General features: G+C 44.4%; 3 protein-coding genes across 6 annotated transcripts; 1 reads left to right on the top strand and 2 right to left on the bottom strand.

Annotated features, from left to right (window-relative positions):
• Window positions 1-1,687: 1,687 nt before the first annotated feature.
• On the bottom strand, window positions 1,688-11,931 carry LOC110496392 (nuclear migration protein nudC). Its single transcript, XM_036952964.1, has 9 exons — window positions 11,732-11,931; window positions 11,339-11,416; window positions 8,500-8,718; window positions 8,283-8,375; window positions 8,005-8,118; window positions 7,127-7,321; window positions 6,931-7,014; window positions 5,529-5,647; window positions 1,688-2,044 (listed from the first exon to the last, which is right to left on the bottom strand). Exons 1-9 carry the CDS (start codon window positions 11,801-11,803, stop codon window positions 1,993-1,995), a joined length of 1,026 nt encoding a protein of 341 aa, XP_036808859.1. The 5' UTR covers window positions 11,804-11,931; the 3' UTR covers window positions 1,688-1,992.
• Window positions 11,932-13,174: 1,243 nt separating this feature from the next.
• On the top strand, window positions 13,175-14,585 carry LOC110496393 (nuclear receptor subfamily 0 group B member 2). The gene is made up of 2 exons (XM_021572268.2): window positions 13,175-13,982; window positions 14,227-14,585. The coding sequence occupies exons 1-2, from the start codon at window positions 13,364-13,366 to the stop codon at window positions 14,472-14,474; spliced, it is 867 nt and encodes a 288-aa protein (XP_021427943.1). The 5' UTR covers window positions 13,175-13,363; the 3' UTR covers window positions 14,475-14,585.
• Window positions 14,586-20,261: 5,676 nt separating this feature from the next.
• On the bottom strand, window positions 20,262-23,707 carry LOC110496391 (keratinocyte differentiation factor 1). 4 transcript variants are annotated; one of them, XM_021572263.2, is made up of 5 exons: window positions 23,504-23,707; window positions 21,352-22,248; window positions 20,992-21,107; window positions 20,787-20,864; window positions 20,262-20,393 (listed from the first exon to the last, which is right to left on the bottom strand). In XM_021572263.2, the coding sequence occupies exons 2-5, from the start codon at window positions 22,224-22,226 to the stop codon at window positions 20,326-20,328; spliced, it is 1,137 nt and encodes a 378-aa protein (XP_021427938.2). In that variant the 5' UTR covers window positions 22,227-22,248; window positions 23,504-23,707; the 3' UTR covers window positions 20,262-20,325. The 4 variants fall into 4 exon arrangements, with proteins under 4 accessions (XP_021427938.2, XP_021427940.2, XP_021427936.2 ...); XM_021572265.2 differs by having other exon boundaries at window positions 20,262-20,360; window positions 23,163-23,705; XM_021572261.2 differs by having other exon boundaries at window positions 23,163-23,704.
• Between the last annotated feature and the right edge of the window lie 2,790 nt (window positions 23,708-26,497).

The following is a 26,497-nucleotide window of genomic DNA, read 5'->3' as shown; positions in this document are numbered from 1 at the left end:
AAACTAAGTGTATGTAAACTTCCGACTTCAACTGTATATTTATAATCTTCTCTTCAGTGGAGGTTTCTAAATCAAAAAATACCATGAAACCCTCATGGGTAACCCAGTAATATTCATTTAACCCAATAATATTCATTTAACCCAGTAATATTCATTTAACCATTTCAAACCTATGAACTACAAATATTGATGTCATCCACTCTATACACACACACACAAGTTGTCTGCCTGCTCCAGCCCTACCTGACACCTGCTCCATCCCTACCTGACACCTGCTCCAGCCCTACCTGACACCTGCTCCAGCCCTACTTGACACCTGCTCCAGCCCTACCTGACACCTGCTCCAGCCCTACCTGACACCTGCTCCAGCCCTACCTGACACCTGCTCCAGCCCTACCTGACACCTGCTCCAGCCCTACCTGACACCTGCTCCTTCCTTTATAAACCTGATTCTATATCAGATCATATTTCAAGTGATTCATAGGAGATCCATACAAACCTCAAGTCTCAAGGGCAGCACACGTTACATAATAGCAACATGTGGTCACTCAACACAATGAAGTTTAATTTCAAACTTGTTAAATATGTCAGTCAGCCAGCAGCCCTGGGGCCTGAGGCTTGGATGTCCTCCAAAATAAATATGACTTCCGGTTAACCTGGCCTTCAACTACATTTTATGATTGGGTAATAAAAACAATAGGAGAACAAATAAAAAATGTGACATTTTGCACCTTCACCTCTCACGTCTCCGAAAGCTCTGGTTACATTCCACAATGAACTAAACGGAACAAATATATAAACGCAACTATTTAAGAGTTACTGTTCATATAAGGAAACCAGTCAATTTAAATAAATTCATTAGGCCCTAATCTATGGATTTCACATGACTGGGAAGGGGTGGGCCTGGGAAGGCATAGGCCCATCCACTGTGGAGCCAGGGCCAGAATGAGTTTTTCCCCCACAAAAGAGCTTTATTACAGATAGAAATACTTAATCAGCTGTCCGGGTGGCTGGTCTCTGACGATCCCACAGGTGGAGAAGCAGGATGTGGAGGTCCTGGGCTGGCGTGGTTACACGTGGTCTGTGGTTGTGAGGCTGGTCTCTGACAATCCCGCAGGTGGAGAAGCAGGATGTGGAGGTCCTGGGCTGGCGTGGTTACACGTGGTCTGTGGTTGTGAGGCTGGTCTCTGACAATCCCGCAGGTGGAGAAGCAGGATGTGGAGGTCCTGGGCTGGCGTGGTTACACGTGGTCTGTGGTTGTGAGGTCGTTTGGACGTACTGCCAAATTCTCTAAAACAATGTTGGATGCTTATGGTAGAGAAATGAACATTCAACTCTCTGGCAACAGCTCTGCATGCCAATTGCACACTCCCTCAAAACTTGAGGCATTTTTTGCATTGTGTTGTGTGCAGTAGTCCTGATGCCATATTACACTCAGGCTCCAGAGTGGCACAGTGGTCTAAGACACTGCGTCTCAGTGCAAGAGTGGTCACTGCAGTACCTGGTTCGAATCCAGGCTGCATTACATCCGGCTGTGATTAGGAGTCCCGCAGGGCGGCGCACAATTGGCACAGCGTCGTCTGGGTTTGGCCGGGGTAGGCCGTCATTGTAAATAAGAATTTATTCTTTAATGACTTGCCTAGTTAAATAAAAATGAATGTGGTTTAAATAAATGTATAAAAAAATAAAAGGTTCCAAACATTTATTGAGACACTCAGAACACATGGAACAGAACAAAGATGTCACTACAGTCATCAAGTTTCTGTCACAGGAATGAGACTAACAGGAAGCCAGCATCCCATGACGACAGAAAAGGGGAGAGAAAGAGAGACTGTGATGAAGAGAGTAACATAGGGGTGATTCAATTCAACTGTAACATCGGTGCTGGAAGTTGCTTTTGATAAGGATTCATAGTGGTTGTTTTGTTTTCTTGGGCAGAGTAAGAGTGCAGAGGGGTATGGAGGGTTGTCTGGGGAACGACAGCAACGTCTCTCAGCTGAATTTGGCTTTAGAGAAGTCCATCTCCGGGTGCTGCGACATGAACCTGGAACACAATGACGGGGGTCACATCATGCAGTCTGAACAGTGAAAGAGTAGCCTGGTCCCAGTCGACAAGGAACTGGTAAATGCCAATAGGAGTTTGCAAGACTACAGTGCCTTGCGAAAGTATTCGGCCCCCTTGAACTTTGCGACCTTTTGCCACATTTCAGGCTTCAAACATAAAGATATAAAACTGTATTTTTTTGTGAAGAATCAACAACAAGTGGGACACAATCATGAAGTGGAACGACATTTATTGGATATTTCAAACTTTTTTAACAAATCAAAAACTGAAAAATTGGGCATGCAAAATTATTCAACCCCTTTACTTTCAGTGCAGCAAACTCTCCAGAAGTTCAGTGAGGATCTCTGAATGATCCAATGTTGACCTAAATGACTAATGATGATAAATACAATCCACCTGTGTGTAATCAAGTATCCGTATAAATGCACCTGCACTGTGATAGTCTCAGAGGTCCGTTAAAAGCGCAGAGAGCATCATGAAGAACAAGGAACACACCAGGCAGGTCCGAGATACTGCTGTGAAGAAGTTTAAAGCCGGATTTGGATACAAAAAGATTTCCCAAGCTTTAAACATCCCAAGGAGCACTGTGCAAGAGATAATATTGAAATGAAAGGAGTATCAGACCACTGCAAATCTACCAAGACCTGGCCGTCCCTCAACTTTCAGCTCATACAAGGAGAAGACTGATCAGAGATGCAGCCAAGAGGCCCATGATCACTCTGGATGAACCGCAGAGATCTACAGCTGAGGTGGGAGACTCTGTCCATAGGACAACAATCAGTCGTATATTGCACAAATCTGGCCTTTATGGAAGAGTGGCAAGAAGAAAGCCATTTCTTAAAGATATCCATAAAAAGTGTTGTTTAAAGTTTGCCACAAGCCACCTGGGAGACACACCAAACATGTGGAAGAAGGTGGTGCTCTGGTCAGATGAAACCAAAATTGAACTTTTTGGCAACAATGCAAAACGTTATGTTTGGCGTAAAAGCAACACAGCTGAACACACCATCCCCACTGTCAAACATGGTGGTGGCAGCATCATGGTTTGGGCCTGCTTTTCTTCAGCAGGGACAGGGAAGATGGTTAAAATTGATGGGAAGATGGATGGAGCCAAATACAGGACCATTCTGGAAGAAAACCTGATGGAGTCTGCAAAAGACCTGAGACTGGGACGGAGATTTGTCTTCCAACAAGACAATGATCCAAAACATAAAGCAACATTTACAATGGAATGGTTCAAAAATAAACATATCCAGATGTTAGAATGGCCAAGTCAAAGTCCAGACCTGAATCCAATCGAGAATCTGTGGAAAGAACTGAAAACTGCTGTTCACAAATGTTCTCCATCCAACCTCACTGAGCTCGAGCTGTTTTGCAAGGAGGAATGGGAAAAAATGTCAGTCTCTCGATGTGCAAAACTGATAGAGACATACCCAAAGCGACTTACAGCTGTAATCGCAGCAAAAGGTGGCGCTACAAAGTATTAACTTAAGGGGGCTGAATAATTTTGCACGCCCATTTTTCAGTTTTTGATTTGTTAAAAAAGTTTGAAATATCCAATAAATGTCGTTCCACTTCATGATTGTGTCCCACTTGTTGTTGATTCTTCACAAAAAAATACAGTTTTATATCTTTATGTTTGAAGCCTGAAATGTGGCAAAAGGTCGCAAAGTTCAAGGGGGCCGAATACTTTCGCAAGGCACTGTATTTAAGTGCATCTAGCTTAAAGACAGCATACCAGCCATGTGTTAATCAGACTAGACAGGATAAACTCCTCCCAGCGTTGAGCCCAGTAAGGGGACAGGGGAGGAAGTGAAGCTGGTAGCAGCAGTGAAGGCGTTTAGAGATGCACCGATGTGAACATTAGGGGTGACACCAATAGCCAATATTTTCTTTGCAATGTTGACCTATATCTTTGTTTTCTCACCTCCATATCGGGAAAATGCAGATCTAATAGTTTTAGGCTATTATCGTCTAATACCTAAAGTAACCAAATCAGACTGACATCCATTTCTAAAGGACTTGAACGTCTGCTATTGTGTCAAACAGTAACGAACATTCAGTAAAGTCGACCCGTAGTGACCGTACCAGATCTTTTGAAGAGGACACTTTCATAAACTAGAGGAGGTGTGAGGTGATGCAGAACGACACGAATATAACCAGACACAAGTGAACAACCACGGCTAACCTACCATTGGCCTAGTCGTGACCAGGACAGGAAGTAGAAGGGCTTAATAACCTGAACTCTGACAAGAGACTGCCCTCCACATAGCCTCCAACGGCTCCTTCCCTAGATCAGGGTTTCCAGTAAGCCACAGGGAAACCTAACGCTGGCCATGCTTGTGACTGGGACTAGAAGGGGTTTCACCTCCACACTGATGAGACCTTAACATCCATCTCAGACGGCTACAGCTCCTTTCCTCTGTCCCGTACAGACCCCTCATCTCAGTGTAATCGTCCTAATACTTATGTCTGGCGAGTCATACGGAGATGAAATATTTGCCAACCATCACTAAATGCACCTCAAATTGACCAAATCAAGTTGCTAGGAGAGGACATTGTCTGGTCATCTTTACAATACGGAGCATATTCACAAGACTATGTACTACGTAAACAGAATAGAACTTTGTTCTTCAATAAAAACAACAGGGCACATATATGAGCAGGTGGATGGCACAGTTTAACACAAGTTAAACAGTTGGAGACCTGCTTTTCCCACAAACCCCTTGGATCAGGGTTTCTGTACAATGATGTCCGAGGTCAGTGTGGGGCCCTGACTTTGAACAGGGATAACTTATGCACGACTCATTAAAAAGCAGTGTAATGGGAGACATGTTTCCTCCCCAGACACCTCGGGTATTATGACGGTAGAGGAGCAACAGGCGAGGTCAGCTCTGGTCCCGACTCCGTACGGAAGCTGGTACAGACGTCTCACTATCCGTTTATGGCTGCAGTGATTATGTAACCTGACCTTGACTGGAAACATGTCTATGTTAAACTATACAGTAGCTACGAGAACATGTTAGACAATAAAAAGCAAAGCACCAAGTGGGCGCCTAGTGGTTTGAGCGTTCAAATCCCTGAGCCGACTAGGTGAAAAATGTGGCCATCTGTCCTTGAGCAAGGCCCTTATAACCCTAAGTGCACCAGGGTCGCTGTCAATAATGGCAGATCCTTGGATGTGACCCCATTATCCGCGGGTGTCTCAGGGGGATGGGATATGCAAAAAACTAATTTCACACCACACACCTGTACATGTGTGAAACAGAACAAATATGCCCCCCCCCCCCCCCCCCCCCCCCATTGTACCTTTACCTGTGAGAAAGGTCAGTAGTTAAGTCCCAGGGAGGACTTGACATGGGTCAAACTTTACACTGTATATGTGAAGAAAAGTATTGCACTACTTAAACGTTATAACAGGCATGCTATATGATGGTGCTATTAGCAATGTGCTGAAACCTACTTTTTGAGGATGTCTTGTTTATTCTGCTCTTCGGAGGTGGGTAGACCCATGGACTTCTGTCTCTGATCATACATCATCTTCTCCACCATACCACGGGTCTCCCCATCCAGATCTGACAGCTGAGACAGCCGGAACACAGAGAGAGATGGAAGAGGAGAGAGTGAGAGAAAGAGGGGGAAGAGAGCGAGCGGGGGAAGAGGAGAGAGAGACGGAGAGGAGAGAGTGAGAGAAAGAGACGGAAGAGGAGAGCGAGAGACGGAAGAGGAGAGCGGGTGAGCGATAGATGGAGGGTGAGGGAAAGAGAGGAGATGAGTGATGGAGGGTGAGGGATAGAGAGGAGATGAGAGATGGAGGGTGAGGGATAGAGAGGAGAGGAGAGATGGAGGGTGAGGGATAGAGAGATGAGATGGAGGGTGAGGGATAGAGAGATGAGATGGAGGGTGAGGGATAGAGAGGAGATGAGATGGAGGGTGAGGGATAGAGAGGAGATGAGAGATAGAGAGGAGATGAGAGATGGAGGGTGAGGGAAAGAGAGGAGATGAGAGATGGAGGGTGAGGGAAAGAGAGGACATGAGAGATGGAGGGTGAGGGAAAGAGGAGATGAGATGGTGGGTGAGGGAAAGAGGAGATGAGAGATGGTGGGTGAGGGATAGATAGAGATGGAGGGTGAGGGAAAGAGAGGAGATGAAATATGGAGGTTGAGGGAAAGAGAATATGAAAGATGGAGGTTGAGGGATAGAGAGGAGATGAGATGGAGGGTGAGGGATAGAGAGGAGATGAGATTGAGGGTGAGGGATAGATAGAGATGAGATGGAGGGTGAGGGATAGATAGAGATGGAGGGTGAGGGATAGAGAGGAGATGAAAGATGGAGGTTGAGGGAAAGAGGAGATGAAAGATGGAGGTTGAGGGAAAGAGGAGATGAAAGATGGAGGTTGAGGGATAGATAGAGATGGAGGGTGAGGGATAGAGAGGAGATGAGAGATGGAGGTTGAGGGATAGAGAGGAGATGAGAGATGGAGGGTGAGGGATAGATAGAGATGAAGGGTGAGGGATAGAGAGGAGATGAGAGATGGAGGGTGAGGGAAAGAGAGGAGATGAGAGATGGAGGGTGAGGGAAAGAGAGGACATGAGTGATGGAGGGTGAGGGAAAGAGGAGATGAGAGATGGTGTGTGAGGGATAGATAGAGATGGAGGGTGAGGGAAAGAGAGGAGATGAAATATGGAGGGTGAGGGAGAGGAGATGAGAGATGGAGGGTGAGGGACAGATAGAGATGGAGGGTGAGGGATAGAGTTTAATAAGTGGGAGATGCATTACCTTTTTACTTTTAAATATAGGAGAATAATCACATGTTCTCTTGCAAAATACAGTGAGCCTTGCATCAGTAGCTTGGCGTTGGTTACCTTCGAGTTCTCCGGACAGATCTTCTTCGTGTTGAGTTCTGGGTCCGTGGTCACCATCTTATTCCACCACTCCATCTTGTTGATCTGAAACAGACAAGGCATGACTTACTGACTTATCAAATATTTCACGCTGAAACCATCTCTCTCAATTAAACCAATTGCAATAAAGTAAATAAAAGCATCCTCTCTGAAGTACCTTCTCCAGGTGAATGGTGACCACCTTGCCGTCCTCAATGAGCCAGGAGCTCTCCTCCACCTTGACGTGGTTGTAGAGCTGTCCATCGATCACAGGAGGATGGCCCTTCAAACCCACCTTCAGCATACCACGCTGGATGTCCACCTCCACATCCTTCCCTTTCAAACGGAACTTCACATCAAAAGGCACCACCAGCTGGGGGGGGCGGAATAGAGGGCAACACCCAGTTAGAATGAAGGCACCACCAGCTGGGGGGGCGGAATAGAGGGCAACACCCAGTTAGAATGAAGGCACCACCAGCTGGGGGGGCGGAATAGAGGGCAACACCCAGTTAGAATGAAGGCACCACCAGCTGGGGGGGGCGGAATAGAGGGCAACACCCAGTTAGAATGAAGGCACCACCAGCTGGGGGGGCGGAATAGAGGGCAATACCCAGTTAGAATGAAGGCACCACCAGCAGGGGGGGCGGAATAGAGGGCAATACCCAGTTAGAATGAAGGCACCACCAGCAGGGGGGGCGGAATAGAGGGCAATACCCAGTTAGAATGAAGGCACCACCAGCAGGGGGGGCGGAATAGAGGGCAACACCCAGTTAGAATGAAGGCACCACTAGCTAGGAGGCAAGGACATAGGGGAACCAACCTTGTCTGCCCAGATTACATCTTGCCCAATACTAAACCAATCCCTAGCGACTGCAGACAAAACGATAAACAACATCCGCTCTGAAATAGAGGGAGCTGCTGCACGATTAGCCCACGAACGGAGAGCACAAACACCTCGATTGTTGCTTTAACTATCATGCTCCAGTTAGACAACTTTAATATCACTAGGGAACATAGCAACACGGTAATCACTGAAGACAAGGGAAACAAACTCACGTCCACTTCAGACAGGGACTGTGTCCAGCGATAGTTGGCCAGGTCAGCTCCGTTGCCTGCGTTGGGTTTAATCTTGTCCTTGTCTTTCTCGTCTTCTTCTCCTTCGGAATCCGTCTGGCAGAAATGAAGAAGACTGATTTATTGTCTTCAACATACTGCACATACATATAACACCCGTGTGCATCAGTATTTCCCCTAGTTCATTTCCCAGGTGGGACACCCCCATCTATACGATATCGCTCATTTATCTACTAAGGAATCCCAACAGAATCTCTTACCCCCTTGTCTCCCTTCTCTCTCCCTTCCTTCTCAGCTTTCTCAGCTGGAGCTACTGCATTTGTGGCCTCTTTCTTCTCCTCTTGTTTCTTTTGCTGAAACCAAGACAAGAGACATTAAAGAAGCGCATATAAACTTCATCAAGACAGTGACACTGTTAAACCTAGTGTGTATAGTACATCAATCAATCATTCATAACTGACAATTGGTGTTTCTTACCTGGTCGATTTCAGACTGAAGTCTCTCTGCCTCTTCGTCTGTCAGTTCTTTGATTTTGGGCTCGTCGTCTGCGTTCTTCCTCTTCTTTTCCTCCTCTTCCTCAGCTAGCTTGGCAGCCCTCTTTGCCTTCTCTCTCTTCTCCTTCTCCTGCCTCTTCTCCTTCTCTCTGTGGGCCTTCAGGGCAATACCACTGTGGTGGGCAAACGACTCCTTCACCAGCTGGGGACAGAGGGGTCGTCACTAGGTAACACAGCCACAAAGTCATAAACCCCTCACTCACATTTCTACAATTTCTCTTCTTAAAATCTGATTTTAAAACTTATCCTAAACCACACTGTTAACCTTATGTATAACCCTAACCTTAAAATAAGACCAAAAAACTGTTTTGTTTAGATCATTTTTACGATATAGCCAATTTTTTACTTTGTGCTATCTAGTGGAAACCGGACAGAGGGGAAAGAGGGAGATTAGACTGACAAACTACTTTAGCAGTTCTGCATCTTTTGACATATGCATCTTTGTTATGTTTCACTATATTGGATCACTCCGCGGCGGAGGGATACATCGAGGTGAGGAGTTACACCAGTGTACACCGGTGTCACGGCTGGGGTCCGCCTCTATATATAGACACACCTCCATTTTCTCTATGGTTTGAGGTACAAACTTTCTGAAGCTCGCTTGTTAATATCTTCCTTGGAAGTTCTCTCACTGGCTGTTTGCAGCCTGGAGCAGCTGGCCACATGGCCGCCCCTCCTCTTCAGTGCTCCACTCGCAGCGCGCGGTTGGTCTGGATCTTCTGCCGTGGTTTGTCATACTTGTGTTTCGCTAGCATTACACTACGACTCCGTGTGCATCCATTAATATGGTGGCTCTTGCTGACACAAACTGTAATTTACCTTACACAACCTGCCCACTGGTTGTTCTGTGTGTTGTCAATTGCTTTAACATGTTGCTTTCCTTTTTGTTCGTTCTTCTGCAGATTGTAGGAGTATCGGGTCGGACCGTCAGCAGGTTGATGACGACAGCTGCTCCCTGTTGGCCAGTGATAGGCTGTTCCTGGGGGACGATGTTGGCACTGTTCACCACCGTGAGCGGGGCTACCAGGCTGACAGGCCATCACAAGCCGCCAGCGGGGCTCCATCGCACCCAGTGGCTCGAGAGGCTATGAGGAGCCTACTCACTCAGGTAGCCACTGCACTGGACATCAACTGGTGGACAGAGATGACTCTCCATCTGTCCCCAACGGCTCGAGAGGCTATGAGGAGCCTACTCACTCAGGTAGCCACTGCACTGGACATCAACTGGTGGACAGAGATGACTCTCCATCTGTCCCCATCTCTACTGGTGGACAGAGATGACTCTCCATCTGTCCCCATCTCTACTGAGTTCTGCGAGGCCTTGCAGGAGAGCTTGGCCTCTGCCAGGGGGCGCTTCTGACTCACAGCAGAGACTGGACCATGGAGTTATGTTGTGGGCGCGGAGTCACTTGGCCTCCGGGAGAACCCAACCATGGACACCATGATAGCTGCCATGGTCCTCCCGGACCGGGAGATTATAGGGCGGAACCTGCAACTGAAGCCGGGCACCGGCTACAACCGCGACATACCAGTTGCCCTGGTGGTTGTTCTGCTCTTGGTGCACTGGTATTGAGGTTGTGCCTGAGTCATGCAGGGTGCAGTGTGTCCTCGTATGGACCCTGGTGGGAGGAGTACATCTCTCCGCTCCAACCCCTCATTCCTCCCGAAGGTTCTGTCAGACAGGCATGTGAACATCCCTTTTATCCTGTCTGCTTACGACCCCAAGGCAGTGGCGGGGGAGTCTGGGCCTCCCTCCGGCATGCTGTGCCCTGTGAGGGCACGGGCAGCCTATATGGAGCGGACACGTCAGTGGGAACAACAGACCAGCTCTTTGTCTGCTATGGTGAGAGAGTCCTGGGGGCTGAGCTATCAAAGCAGAGGCTCTCTCACTGGATCGTGGAGACAATTACGACAGCATACCGCCTGGCTGGCAGGCCAGTGCTGGGATCTGTGCTGGCACATTCAACACGAGGTGTGGCTGCGTCCTGGGCTCTACTGAGAGGAGTGCCCTTCGCTGATATCTGTGCTGCAGCCAGCTGGGCTTCCTCTTGCACCTTTGCTAGGTACTATTGGGTAAATGTGGCACCTCCCACTGCAGTTGGTTCAGCGGTCCTGGGCGTCGCCTCCCCTTCCGGGGACTATGCCGGGACCCCCCTTCCACATTGATGGCCCCTGCGTCTCGGTCCCGCGGAGTGATCCAATACAGTGAAACATAACTGTGGTTACACACGTAACATTAGGTTATGTGAGCTATATAGATCACTCCAATCCTCTACGGTGCTAGAGCACTTCAAAAATGATGTGTCGTGGCCATAGGGCAATATATAGGGGCAGACCCCAGTCGTGAGACAGGTGTACATGAGAGTACATCTGTAAATCCTCACCTCGGATGGATCCCTCCACCGCAAAGTGATACCAATATATTGGAGTGATCCATATAACTCATAACCGTGGTTACATACGTAACCTTCGTTCTGTTACGCCTTGATCACACTGATAGTAGCCTTGTGCAAAACACTACGCAGCATCATCATCATCATCATCTGGATATATGTTCAACAACAGTTCAACATTCACCATCTGGTACCATTTCTGTCAAGCCGTCTATGCATACAGTTTGACGCATATGTTCGATTAACATAAACACCACACAGAACGCACTGCAACTGCCTCTGCAACGCAATGCTGAAAGGCAAGGTGTCCCAAAATGCTATGACACTGTCGGTTTGATCGAGGCGTTAGGTAGCCAATTCTGGACTCACCTTCTCTGGTGCTCCTGCCTCTCCACCCGTGAAGAAGTCTGTTTTACGCCGGAGGAAGCTGAAAAACGTGTTTACTAACTGTTGGGAGAATAAATATTACATTAGAGATGATACACAGCCAACCTGAGCTTTAAACACGCCCATTTGCTATGCCTTACCAAAGGTTGCCACACCACCTGCATACCTAAACACAACTAACTAGCTAAACTGTGGTTAACGAATAAGATACTGGTGTGAAATTTAATATACGTAACTACCATTAACTACAGGTTTGTGGTGCCATATTCATGGTGGAAACGCGGGACACTCCCCATCATACAGCTAACGTACATTAGCCGGCTAGCCAGTTGTTTTATGATGAATTTCATAGCATCCTAACAAGCTGGAGTTTACCTCTTGTACACCTCCTTCATGCTGTTGTGCCATAACAAGCAACATCCCGTCATACTTCTCATCATCACCCATGTTCTGTCCTAATGTATGAACTTGATTAAAATATAATTTGAAATGCAGGCTAGCAGGGAACTAAAATGGAGCAATGTGAAGTCACGTTGCTGTGCTACTTCCTGGAAACAAGCACCGCCTTGTTTCTCAGCGAATTAAAAGTTTGACGCAAACAACCATGAGTCCAACCTTTTGATTGGCAAACTAAACAGCCAATTAGATCCTGTTAGATTAACGGCTATGGCGTGTTCAAGTTTTGACGGTGTGAAACCGAGTGCAGCGGGGAACCGAATATTCGTGATGAGAAATTACTGTTTGATTGATGGCAAAAAACGTACTGGTAATTCATTATGACATAATTATCGTATATTCATGTCGTTTCACTATTATACTTTTTTTTTTTTTTTACGTTAATCTGTTATAAATTTGCATTTGAAAGAATTCAAATGTATTTATGTACAGACATTTTCACATGCAAACACGATTTATATGCTCAAGGATTACTTTCTGATTCTGAACATCTTTGGTGTAGCCATTATATCAAATCTCCCCACCTCTAAATTGGCAATGACCCTTGTTTGTCTTGAGAAATCCTATTGAAAATGTTACATTTGATAGTTGGATAACATCATTCTAATTCTAATCCTTAATTTATTAACAGTGATTTAGCAGGAGATATCTCTGATGGATAGGTGTCAATGACCAACAGCTCAATGTTCTATATTTTGACCCAGATAACATACTGTATCTTGACTCCATGACTGAACTATTCAAATATACTGAAAAAAGGGTCACAGTGACTGCCACACAGTGTTATGTTGAGTGATACACAACGGGTGGAAATAAAAAAAAAGTCTAGGTTACCCAGCCTATTTGCAAAAACACATGGAAGGCCAAAAATAAAGTAGGCTATTGATAATGAGATTAAAATGATACCTATCTACATGATTAGGATCTAGGCTACTTGTGTCATTATTTTCCTAAAATTATATTGCTCTTTGTCAATGCCAAATGCTGATATCCTATGATCCTGAGTTTGCATTTACCCCTTAACTAGCAAGAAATAGAAGACTGAACCAAGGCCGTGTGTTGGGGTGGTAGTCTGTATGGGAGCATTGACCCCGTCCTTGGTAGTCAGGTCAACATGATAAATGTCATTGATCTCGTAGTGCAGCTGGCTTCCTCACGTCTCTCCCTCCCTGCAGGCCAAATGTCACAGTTGTATTGAATACGCCCTATCACCTCGCTCCACGTGGAGAGAACCTAACGCAGAGAGCAGAGCAGTCCAGGGTCACTCTGTTGTTCTCAGATGTGAGTGTGTGTGGTTTGTGAGGGAGGGGTCAAGGCTGACTGGTCACACACAGATCAGAGGACAGTGTCCTGTCTTCCTATAAATAAGACTCGGTCTACTGGAGTTGTCAGACAGTCAGAGCTGCTGATCACGCTGCTGGACAATATTTCAAAGCGAGAATGTGGCTATTCTCACGTCTGTAGCATAGCTCTGTAAAGCCTCCGCACTGGGGACATCTTATCATCTATTGATTGATTGATACTTTATTGATCCTCAAAGGGGAATTCTCCATGATGTTTACTGTTGAAGAGATGAAGAGCACCTGTCACTGTTCAGGTTACCGGAAGCAACAACATCAGCCTCACACCATCCTGTACAACATCCTGAGCCGGGCAGACAGTAACTACAGCAACAACGACAGCCTGATCAACAACAACCAGGTGAACCAGTACAACTACAATAAGATGATGCCTCACAACTGTCACTGCAAGCGGCAACGGGCGGTGTGTCTGAAGAACCCTGAGGGAACCTGTCAGATGACATCTGATGTTCTGGTCAAAACCATCTGCTTCATGAAGAGTTTACCCTCCTTCAGTCAGCTTCCAGCGGAGGATCAGCTATCTCTGCTGAAGGACTGCTGGGTGCCCCTGTTCTCTCTGGGCCTGGCCCAGGAACGGACTGTGTTCGAGGTGAAGGATGTTCCACAGGCTAGCATGCTGAGGAGGATCCTCCTCAACGGTCAGGGGCCACAGAGTGAGGAAGAGCAGGAGGTGGAAGATGAGGGGAAGAGGTTGCTGCCCACCCTGGCTGGGGTGCATAAACTCAGGTCCTGTCTGAACAGACTGTGGACTCTGGATCTCAGCCCAAAGGAATATGCCTATCTGAAGGGAGCTATGCTGTTCAATCCAGGTAAAAATCATCTTATCTTCTCAGCATGCTATGATGTAATGTGGAACTCCAAATCTACCTTAACTGACATTGTATTAATTTCATTTGATGTAAATATTTGAAGCAATCAATAAATCGATGATTATTTAATCATCTAACATGACAATACAGTAAACAGCTCCACTCTTTCTTCTGTCACATTAGTGTTAAACTGCTGATGGTGGAATACAGTTGACATGACATTTCCCTCACTTCCTCTTAACAGACGTCCCAGGACTGAGCACCACTGTATTCATCAACAGTCTCCAACAGGAGGCCCAGAGAGCTCTACGGGAGGTTGTGCTGACCCTTCACCCAGGAGACTTGGGTCGATTCAGCTGCATCCTACTATCGACCTCTGACTTACAGACTGTCAGCCAATCACTCATCACAGAACTGTTCTTCAGACCTGTTATTGGTCAGGCGGATCTGTTTGATTTGTTACGCGAGATGCTGTTTATTAGACAAGAATAAAGCTGAAAGTGTGTGTGTGTATGTGTTTGAATTATATTTTAGGGTATTTTCTACCGTGACAACTATGAACGTGAAGAATGCAACCAGGCAATAAAAGTTCAATAAACTAAATGATTCTGTTTTTCTCCTCTTCTATCCACACATTTAATCATTGTACTTTTGGCATGTATCTGACAATTTAACAGTGGTGTGATAACAATAAATGAAGTGAGAGCAACAGTATTTTTTATTGGATCAAAAAATCCTGTAATATTGTTCTGGCTCTTAGCATATGTACTCTGGCTCCTACCTGTGGTATTCTACCTGGACCTACAAGTATCTGTTGTGCTGTTCACTGTATAGGATATTGAATGGAAAGTACCAAAAATGCCCTGAGTGACAGGACCTGGAAAACTCACCAATGCATAAGGAAGGCTAGCAAAATGCGGCTTTAGACTGCATTAATACCCCAACTAGCTCAACAATATGTCAACACTCATATTTCCTGTAAACCTCTTTATCAATTTCCTGTCTATGCCCAGGACCAGAATGACCTGTTTTACAGTCATTTCGTGGTCTGCATTATTTTGTCCTTGCCAAAGATAAAAGTTGTCCCCAGAGGGCACAAGTGAACACCCTGGTACTGGTACTGCGCACATGGCAAAGTTATCTGTGTACATTTGGGCCTGTTCAACAGGGCAAAACATTACGTTACAGAACATTCAGACAAAAATGTTAAGTAGAATAAAATATATGCTTCCCATCCATAGTAGAATAGATATTTTCATTTCAATTCGCAAACTTCTGAACATTTCACATCACAGAACCCTCATTGGTTCGTAAGTCTGCATGTTGTCAGAGATTCTTCCATTTCAATACATCAACATCCACACAATATAACTGAGTTGTAGATAGTTTGGAAGAGTAGTGTGTGTGAGTAACTGGCTGATTCATGTCCAGTAACGCGACGGGAATAGGCTATTTAGAAAGAATGAAAACACAGAAATACACAGAGCTTAATGTCAACAACACACACAAAACATATGACTGGGACTCATGGAAAGTGAGCTAGTCACAGGTTCAGACATTCTTGCCTGGAGGATTTCCATTTCAAATATTTATTTATTTATTTATTAACAAATCATTCATTTAGATATTCTTAGAGAGGCAGATCCTAACTTCCACATAAATCCACTTAGTCTCATTGTACAGAACTCAAATTAGACTCAAGTGGAAGTTAGAATTTTCCCCATAGAGAGCAACACAGTTCATTTTTACCAGCCACAATAAAACAGAAGACAAAATGTGCAAGAATAGCATGGCATCAATGCCTTTACAACTTCATTTATGCTTGTGCATCCCTTTAGGAAAAAAATAGTTTCATATAAAATCACAGAAATGCACACATTATACAATTTAATTTCAAGTATATACTCATTGGCGTCTACAATGAGATCATGTTAATCATTATCCAGGCCACATGCTCGTGAGAGATTTTGGACCCTAACCAATTTTAATGCAATACAAACATATTAGGATTACCGTTATGGGTAACACTTCACTTGACACCCAGCGTCGTAACACGTTATGACATGGTCATAACCATTTTAATAGGTCATAACCTTTTATAATATGGTCATATCCCTTGTCATGACACATATTGCGTTATTTTATGGCAGGTTATGACACCTACATAAGAGTGTCAAAACCTACCACACAAGGCAAAACATTCCATTACACAATTACACTGTTTACATGTTCTATATTTGTGTGTGAAATTGACCACGTTAAATGATCACTGTAATTGCATGTCAGGCATGCACTTACCCAAACGCTCCGTTGCTGATGGCTGGGATGAACGCAGATGCAGATTTCAGGAGCAGGATGACGTATATTACAGCATGTACGTGATAGGTGACTTATAGGATGACGTATATTACAGCATGTACGTGATAGGTGACTTATAGGATGACGTATATTACAGCATGTACGTGATAGGTGACTTATAGGATGACGTATATTACAGCATGTACGTGATAGGTGACTTATAGGATGACGTATATTACAGCATGTACGTGATAGGTGACTTATAGGATGACGTATATAACAGCATGTACGTGATAGGTGACTTATAGGATGACGTATATAACAGCATGTACGTGATAGGTGACTTATAGGATGACGTATATTACAGCATGTACGTGATAGGTGACTTATAGGATGACGTATATAACAGCATGTACGTGATAGGCGACTTATAGGATGACGTATATAACAGCATGTACGTGATAGGTGACTTATAGGATGACGTATATAACAGCATGTACGTGATAGGTGACTTATAGGATGACGTATATAACAGCATGTACGTGATAGGTGACTTATAGGATGACGTATATAACAGCATGTACGTGATAGGTGACTTATAGGATGACGTATATTACAGCATGTACGTGATAGGTGACTTATAGGATGGTAAGTTGGTGGTTGAAGATATCTCTCTAGTGGTGTGGGGGCTGTGCTTTGGCAAAGTGGGTGGGGTTATATCCTTCCTGTTTGGGTCAGTTTGTTATATCTGGAGTACTTCTCCTGTCCTATTCGGTGTCCTGTGTGAATTTAAGTGTGCTTTCTCTAATTCTCTCTTTCTCTCTTTCTTTCTCTCTCTCGGAGGAACTGAGCCCTAGGACCATGCCCCAGGACTACCTGACATGATGACTCCTTGCTGTCCCCAGTCCACCTGGCCATGCTGCTGCTCCAGTTTCAACTGTTCTGCCTTATTATTATTCGACCATGCTGGTCATTTATGAACATTTGAACATCTTGGCCATGTTCTGTTATAATCTCCACCCGGCACAGCCAGAAGAGGACTGGCCACCCCACATAGCCTGGTTCCTCTCTAGGTTTCTTCCTAGGTTTTGGCCTTTCTAGGGAGTTTTTCCTAGCCACCGTGCTTCTACACCTGCATTGCTTGCTGTTTGGGGTTTTAGGCTGGGTTTCTGTACAGCACTTTGAGATATCAGCTGATGTACGAAGGGCTATATAAATACATTTGATTTGATTTATAGGATGACGTATATAACAGCATGTACGTGATAGGTGACTTATAGGATGACGTATATTACAGCATGTACGTGATAGGTGACTTATAGGATGACGTATATAACAGCATGTACGTGATAGGTGACTTATAGGATGACGTATATAACAGCATGTACGTGATAGGTGACTTATAGGATGACGTATATAACAGCATGTACGTGATAGGTGACTTATAGGATGACGTATATTACAGCATGTACGTGATAGGTGACTTATAGGATGACGTATATTACAGCATGTACGTGATAGGTGACTTATAGGATGACGTATATTACAGCATGTACGTGATATGTGACTTATAGGATGACGTATATTACAGCATGTACGTGATAGGTGACTTATAGGATGGTAAGTTGGTGGTTGAAGATATCTCTCTAGTGGTGTGGGGGCTGTGCTTTGGCAAAGTGGGTGGGGTTATATCCTTCCTGTTTGGGTCAGTTTGTTATATCTGGAGTACTTCTCCTGTCCTATTCGGTGTCCTGTGTGAATTTAAGTGTGCTTTCTCTAATTCTCTCTTTCTTTCTCTCTCTCGGAGGACCTGAGCCCTAGGACCATGCCCCAGGACTACCTGACATGATGACTCCTTGCTGTCCCCAGTCCACCTGGCCATGCTGCTGCTCCAGTTTCAACTGTTATGCCTTATTATTATTCGACCATGCTGGTCATTTATGAACATTTGAACATCTTGGCCATGTTCTGTTATAATCTCCACCCGGCACAGCCAGAAGAGGACTGGCCACCCCACATAGCCTGGTTCCTCTCTAGGTTTCTTCCTAGGTTTTGGCCTTTCTAGGGAGTTTTTCCTAGCCACCGTGCTTCTACACCTGCATTGCTTGCTGTTTGGGGTTTTAGGCTGGGTTTCTGTACAGCACTTTGAGATATCAGCTGATGTACGAAGGGCTATATAAATACATTTGATTTGATTTATAGGATGACGTATATAACAGCATGTACGTGATAGGTGACTTATAGGATGACGTATATAACAGCATGTACGTGATAGGCGACTTATAGGATGACGTATATAACAGCATGTACGTGATAGGTGACTTATAGGATGACGTATATAACAGCATGTACGTGATAGGTGACTTATAGGATGACGTATATAACAGCATGTACGTGATAGGTGACTTATAGGATGACATATATAACAGCATGTACGTGATAGGTGACTTATAGGATGACGTATATTACAGCATGTACGTGATAGGTGACTTATAGGATGACGTATATTACAGCATGTACGTGATAGGTGACTTATAGGATGACGTATATAACAGCATGTACGTGATAGGTGACTTATAGGATGACGTATATAACAGCATGTACGTGATAGGTGACTTATAGGATGACGTATATTACAGCATGTACGTGATAGGTGACTTATAGGATGACGTATATTACAGCATGTACGTGATAGGTGACTTATAGGATGACGTATATAACAGCATGTACATGATAGGTGACTTATAGGATGACGTATATAACAGCATGTACGTGATAGGTGACTTATAGGATGACGTATATTACAGCATGTACGTGATAGGTGACTTATAGGATGACGTATATAACAGCATGTACGTGATAGGTGACTTATAGGATGACGGTCATAATGCTTCACGACAGTGTCAAAAAGCGGATTTTCTACAAGTTAATTAAAATACAACAAAAACATGACTGTAAAAAATTCATTATAACAGAGGTTTTAAGAAACAATCTTTTAAAAAAACGAAAGGACACTACTTGGCCGGGAAAAAACTATTTTGAATAAATGTGAGTTTTGATTCTATAACCAGCCATAAAATAATGCAATATATGTCACAATAGGTGTAAACATGGGTCATGACAGTGTAATGACCATATTGTGACAGGTTATGTCAAGCGTTTCCACATAGTTAAGACCATGTCATAACATGTTATGACACTGGGTGTCAAGTAAAATGTGACCTAGTTAGGTACAGGAGCATGATATTCTCTTGGCATCAAAAAGCACATCTACATCTTGTATTTCAAAGTCACCAATATGTCAATAACATTCATTGTCTTTGAGGTGTTCCCTCTTCATCCGTTCCCAGTGGGTTTTTTGGCCTCCAGTACATTCCAGGTTAGTTCTTGGTGTCTACATGTTGCACCATAAAACCGTTGACCAATCAAGTGTGCGGTTATCTATCTTCCTCGGGTCAGTTTACATTACCCTGCAAGTCCCTGGATGTGAGTACACTACCTTGAAACTGATTCTGGTGTTAGTGTTGAAACGATAATGCAGAAAGAGATCCGGCAGCAGTGGAGAGTCGAGTTTCATATCAAAAGAGCTAGTTGTTATTCAAGGGTAAAGGAACACACACCACCACGAATGTAATTGGAGGGCAATAAGAGGAACGGACAACAAAACAGGGGAAGCTGCTGGAAGGGTTTGGGAAGTAAATCTACAGTGGCTTTTCTATGAGACAGACCAACCCCCAAAACAAGGGCGCAATACGCCAGAATCAAAGATAAATTCACGACCCTGGTTACATTAGAATCCTTCAATATACAGATGACACAATTCATAGTATCGCCTTCAAAGTAAAGTCGTGGTCTTCGTGACGGAGTTTGCATACGCATAATACTCCTCCCACTTCATTTAACATAGTGCAATTCTCAGGCTCCTTAAAGTTCTCAACGCAGAATTAAAGAGACCTTACAATATGTGTATCTGTATGGCTCCCAACCTCTTCAGCTGGAGACTGGTGAGTAGCTCCATGGTATCAGCAGTGTTGAAGATGGATCATCATGTTCTGACTGAAGTCCCGGGCAGGGGCATGCCTAACACAGACATCTGACGTTCAGAACTTTCTGCTTAAATCAAAATATGATAAAGGCATGAGATGTAGAACATAATCGAACAGACAAACTTCATTGTCCATGCAATGTGGAAATGTGTCTTTGGCTTCAAAGTCAGTTACACTCATAGTTCCTCTCTAATCAGGGACCGATTTAGTCCTGGGACACCAGGTGGGTGCAATTAATTATCAGGTAGAACAGAAAGCCAGCAGGCTCCGGACCTCATAGGGTCAGAGTTGAAAACCCCTGCAGCAATGTGCCACTGCTAAATGAACACAGGGGGCACACTGTGATTTCAGGGAAAAAAAGTGTGTATTGAAGGACTCTAACCCTATCATAACAAGCTCTTAATGATGACTACAACACTGCAGGACACACAACATAGAGTAACCACGTCAAGTCTCTTACCTGCTCCACTGGTCATCCTCATGTTCCTAGCGTTCATATCAGAATCTGTCTCCTTGGAGATCTGGATATCGTAATCATCTTTGTGGTAAAACAGAGTGACAGTCAACTAACAGTGTAATAACAAATGAAAGCCCATGAAGGATTCCTTCAACAAGTACATAAAATAGGGGAAAAGTGGTTGTTTATCAGTAGAGGTGTTGCTTACTGTTATTGCTGATGGTTGATGTTTGGTAGTTGCTCATAGTTTCGTTCCCGCTGTCGGAGGTTCTCCTCTGTGACCTTCGGTATGGAGGTCTCTTCTTGCTCTTCCTAGTGCTGATCCTGAATGGATAGATTGGATTAAAATAGTATACACTTTATTATCCATTTTAATGTATTGATTTGCTGTCACATTACCAACAGCTTGCATGCACACACACACACACACACACACACACACACACACACACACACACACACACACACACACACACACACACACACACACACACACACACACACACTTGTTGTGCCCTTGATCAAGGCAGTTAAACACTACCAGCAAATGTCAGTGAATGGTAGCTACCTGATGATGCCCTTGACCAGTCGACCTTCTGCGTCCTGCTCATCAAGCTGATGCTCCTCGGCCAGGTCACTGATCAGCTGGCTGATCTCACCGGTCTTCTTCAGGAACACTGAGTCCGAGGTGCAGTGGGCCAGCTCATCGATCTGATACTCAGAGTACAGCTCCAGAAGCTTCTGGGTGATCAGAGAGTCCACGTCACCCATGCTCAGATCACCCGTATCCCCCTCATACCAGGAGTAGGATGGAGGGCTGTACCGTCTCCCTCCTCCACCTCTTCCATTGTGTAACAGAGGCCTGGTAATGACCACTGGCTCCTCCTCCATTCTGGGAATATCCACTTTGACCCCTCTAATGTAGATGTCCTCCGACCAATCAGAGTCACTACCCCCGCCCTCCTTCCTGGTTTGGGGGACGTTGGCCCCAGGGTGGCTCTGGAGACCCCGGAGGTTGACCGTCTCCTGATCGTCATCTGGGGACCTCCCTGTGGGACTGGGGGCCAGGATGGTGCGCCGACACACCATGTAGAGTCCACAGGTCAGCACGCTGCACACCCAGTTCTTACAGCTGCCTGGGGAGGAGGGGGCACAAGGACCACACCCGTGATCCCCTGGAGGAGAGTCTGCTGATCCGGGGATGAAGCCGATGGTCTCATCAGCCACCTTGCTCTGCACGTCCCCGTGGTGGGCCTTGTGGTGGGTCCCCCTGGGACCCTGGTGCCTCAACTCCACCGGGTCCACACATCGCTCCTCATAGCAGGAGTCCTGGCTGGTGCTGCTGCCCCTGTAGAGGAGATGGTTGGGTTCCACAGGGATGAGGCCGACCTGGCCCCCTGGCTCTGACCAGGGTCTGGGGCTCCCTGTGATGCTGCTGGGCATGGTGGCTCACTAGAGCCAAGGCCTGGGAAAGAAGAGGACAGGGAGTGTGGGGGAAGGCAATTCATTACATTAATGTAGGAAATATGTATGCTATATTTTTTTAAACATTGCGTAATCCTGTCATAATAATCAGCAGCTTGAAATAGACAACAAAGCAGCCGTGAATCAAATCCAAGGCTTGGTGATGAGATGGGAAATTGATTCAGGTGTGTTATTGCTGTGGGAGGAAAAACATTTGCAGCCTGGGTCACCAGCACACGGAGAAGCCCCAAGGGGTATTGAATTAGCCGGCTAACTTGCATAAATATTCTTAAATAACTTTTTATTTTATAGAAAGATTAACTTGAAAACGGGGATGGCCTAATTGACTAAACAACCAAAAACACATGCGTAAGTTTAGCTTTCTTAATGAACCAGAAAGGCTAGTCATTTCTAGTTGTTGATTGAAGTGAGCTGGCTAATGTAGGAAATGTGTAGTATACCCCTCCGGCCTGTAGGCCGCGTTCAAAACGTACTTTCACAGAAAGTCAACAAAGGCCATATGGAAGCCAGGATGAGGACGGTGTCCATTCAACGTAGGCCAAAATGTAAACCAATGTGTCATAAGGTGAATGTAATCAAAAGACTTTGTCTGATAGGCTATGTGGGGTGGGGGTGACTACAACAATGTCCTGATCAGATGTTTGATGAAAGCAGGGCCGGGCCTACTTCATACAATGAAAGGTTACTACTGCCATATGCTGAGACGCAGAACAACTGGTTGAAAAGGACGACGACCTTTTCAGTCCACCTACAGCCTTTTGTCAACAACAACAAAAAAATACAATAATTGTCAAGGTGCTACTTCCAAAACACATATCTAATCAACTTTCGTTCCATCTGTAATGGATACTTTAAAATAAGTTACACCTGGGTTTATTAATTTGGCTTACTCACGGCATTCGAAGGGTGATTGCGGTTCTCCACCGAGTTTTCTTCCGAGTGGTTATATTCCATAAAGAGCAAGAGTTTACATTTGTATTTTTTTTATTCAATTACCCACAAAAAAAGACGCGGCATAGTTTCGTTTCTTAAACGCTTCCTACAACAGATTTTCACCTGCGCGACAAGGTAATAAAGCGAGAGAGTTACTCCAACCAAAATCACCGCAGTAAATTCGCTTTTAGGCTACTTTAGATATTCAGAGTTCGCTCGTCAATAGCTGTCCAACCGAACGTCCTAGGGTAATATCTAGAATCAGATGACGGTAGAGAGCAAAATACACCTTTTGTTTTTACCGATAGTCGAAGTTTTCCCTTAACAGGGTCGAACAGAAGGCAATATTCTGTTTCTGGCGCTCAGGTGGTTTAGGGACCGTCGTAAAAGTGCAATACCGGTGATTACATATGTAAGCAGAAAAAAAAGGTTTTGCATTCCCATTCAGGAGGGTTAGCCCTATGAAGACTGCACACAAGTTTCTGCCTTTCTATGGAGTTTTTTGCGATCCACATCTTGATCTTTGAGTTTTAGGCTGAATTTTGTATAAGCACTTTGTTAAAAAAAAGGGCTTTATAAATACATTTGGTTTGATGTGGTTTTAGATTTTACACTATGTACAAAACATAAGAACACCTGCTCATTCCATGACATACTGACCAGGTGAACGCTATGATCCCTTATTGATGCCACGTGTTAAATCAGTGTAGATGAAGGCAACGTGACAGCTGAAACAAAGATTTTTAAGCCTTGACAAAATTGAGACATGGATTGTGTATGTGTGCCATTCATAGGGTGAATGAGCAAGACAACATATTTAAGTGCCTTTGAATGGGGTATGGTAGTAGGTGTGTCAAGAACTGCAACACTGCTGGTTTTTCCACACTCAACAGTTTCCCATGTGTATCGAGTAGTCCACCACCCAAAGGACATCCAGCCAACTTGACACAACTGTGGGAAGCATTGGCGTCTACATGGGCCAGCATACCTGTGGAATGCTTGACACCTTGTAGAGTCCATGCCCTGACGAATTGAGGCTGTTCTGAGTGGAAAAGGAGGTGAAACACAATATTAGGAAGGTGTTCCTAATGTTTTGTACTCTCAGTGTATATGTCATTTGAACTGGAATCTATTGAAAATTAGATCTTTATGTGAATTCACACGTACAGATCACTGCACCTGTACATAGCCCATCTGTAAATAGCCCATCCAACTACCTCATCCCCATACTGTATTTATTTTGCTCCTTTGCACCCCAGTATCTCTACTTGCACATTCATCTTATGCACATCTATCACTCCAGTGTTTAATTTGTATATTGTAATTACTTTGCCACCATGGCCTATTTATTGCCTTAACCCCCTTATCTTACCTCATTTGCACTCACTGTATATAGATTTTCTTCAGCTGTATTATTGACTGTATGTTTGTTTATTCCATGTGTAACTCTGTGTTGTTGTATGTGTCGAACTGCTGTGCTTTATCTTGGCCAGGTTGCAGTTGTAAATGAGAACTTGTTCTCAACTAGCCTACCTGGTTAAATAAAAGGTGAAATATTTTTTTTTATAACCACAGGAAAAATATTTGTAGGAAATCAAACTGGACGAACTTGTATATCTATATATCATGTTGACAGTGAGCAAATGAAAATTACATGACGATCGATGCTTGGCTGCCATTTGACAAATACAAATCATCTCTCTTTTGTCCATAATCACGTCATCATGTAGGCCAGCCTACCCTCACTATCTGCCAGTTGTTGGCTAGAGCACATGCCATAACCATAATGGGCACATAAGCTATATAAATGCAATATAGGCCTACAGTATTGTGACAAAACCATCAGTTGAGGTGAAGATGGAACAGAAACCAACTTGTATGTTTTTGGTACATGGGAATTGAACCGCAAAAGTAATTATGAAAACTTGTTCTCAACGAGCCTACCTGGTTAAATAAAGGTGAAATAAAAAACCACATCATCATGCACAGCCTTTTATCCGCAACAAGTCAAATTGATAGAGAAAACAAAGCTAGGTAATTCAATTCAATGATGTAAAGGCCTATCATTGGTTCCCACCAGTGATTGAATGAGCTCTAATCATATTTTAGGGCCACACTGCTAGGTCTCCATCCAATTGGCGACAGATTTTCATGAGAATATTCTAGAATCCGCATGAAGTAAATATGCAAATTGTCCCACTAGTGGTGTGTTTCCACCAAACGGACTTGTTGCAAATAAAAATCAGTGTGTGATTTCGCAAAACTTTTCATGTACTGAATAAACCTTAAGTTCAATGTGTTTCCATTGCATTTTCAACTCTACCGACAGTTTCTTCTCAAAATGATTGCATTAAATAGCAAATGTGCTACTCTGTTCTTGGCACATGTGCTTTAGCCAACAGCTCGCAGATACAGTGCAGGCAGCCTGTGCAGGTATCGTTTACATCAATGCTTCCCAAACATGATGATCAATGTTTTTCCTAGCCACGGTGCATCTACACCTGCATTGCTTGCTGTTTTAGTCTGGGTTTTGTAATAACATATTGACACATGTAATAACGCATCTGTAAAGCACTTTGTTACATCTGCTGGATGTAAAACGGGCTTTATAAATACATTTGATTGATTGAGAGCCTCCATACTTATTGGAAAGGAGCATTAAGATCACTGTGCACTTTCACCACCCTATGAAGTTCATTATTTCATCTGTGGCCTAATAAACAGCATGGTTTCCAAAGTCTAGTGGGAGGACCACACGCCATATCGTCACGTGACATCCTTTACTTCAATACTTGTGCAAAAATGAATTTTCACTGCTATTTCCACATAGTTAATTTCCCAGACACAAAAAGATCCCATCATGTCAAGCAAATAGACGCAAAGTAAAGTTTGTGGTTATTGTGTTGTAGTAAAGTGTACTTACACAAGCCTCAGAGCTGAATTCCATCCATATCCAAGAAGTATCGGTGATTTCCGATTGAGCCGACATATGCAGCAACGTTTACTGTGAATGCAGTCGCCGTGAATGAGGGAACATTGCCTTTAAATTTCAATCGAGCATTCTTGAATCCACTCCGCACAGTGGATTTTGACAGGGAGCGATGAAATTGTGGATGCCAGTCATTGTCAATGGAGGGAAGGGAAGTGGCCAGGAGCGCAATGTGGGCGAGGGATGGTCAACAATGTGGGACCAAAGTTGGGGAAAGGTGAACTTTATGCAAATAGGCTGCTCTGCGACACTATTGACCAATCTAAACTCACGATAACTTCCAGCCCCTACTGGTTTGGCTGTTCAT

This window comes from Oncorhynchus mykiss, chromosome 18 (genome assembly GCF_013265735.2).
Source record: "Oncorhynchus mykiss isolate Arlee chromosome 18, USDA_OmykA_1.1, whole genome shotgun sequence".
In the NCBI taxonomy this organism is placed as follows: Eukaryota; Metazoa; Chordata; class Actinopteri; order Salmoniformes; family Salmonidae; genus Oncorhynchus; species Oncorhynchus mykiss.
This window is presented reverse-complemented; position numbering and strand designations above follow the sequence as displayed.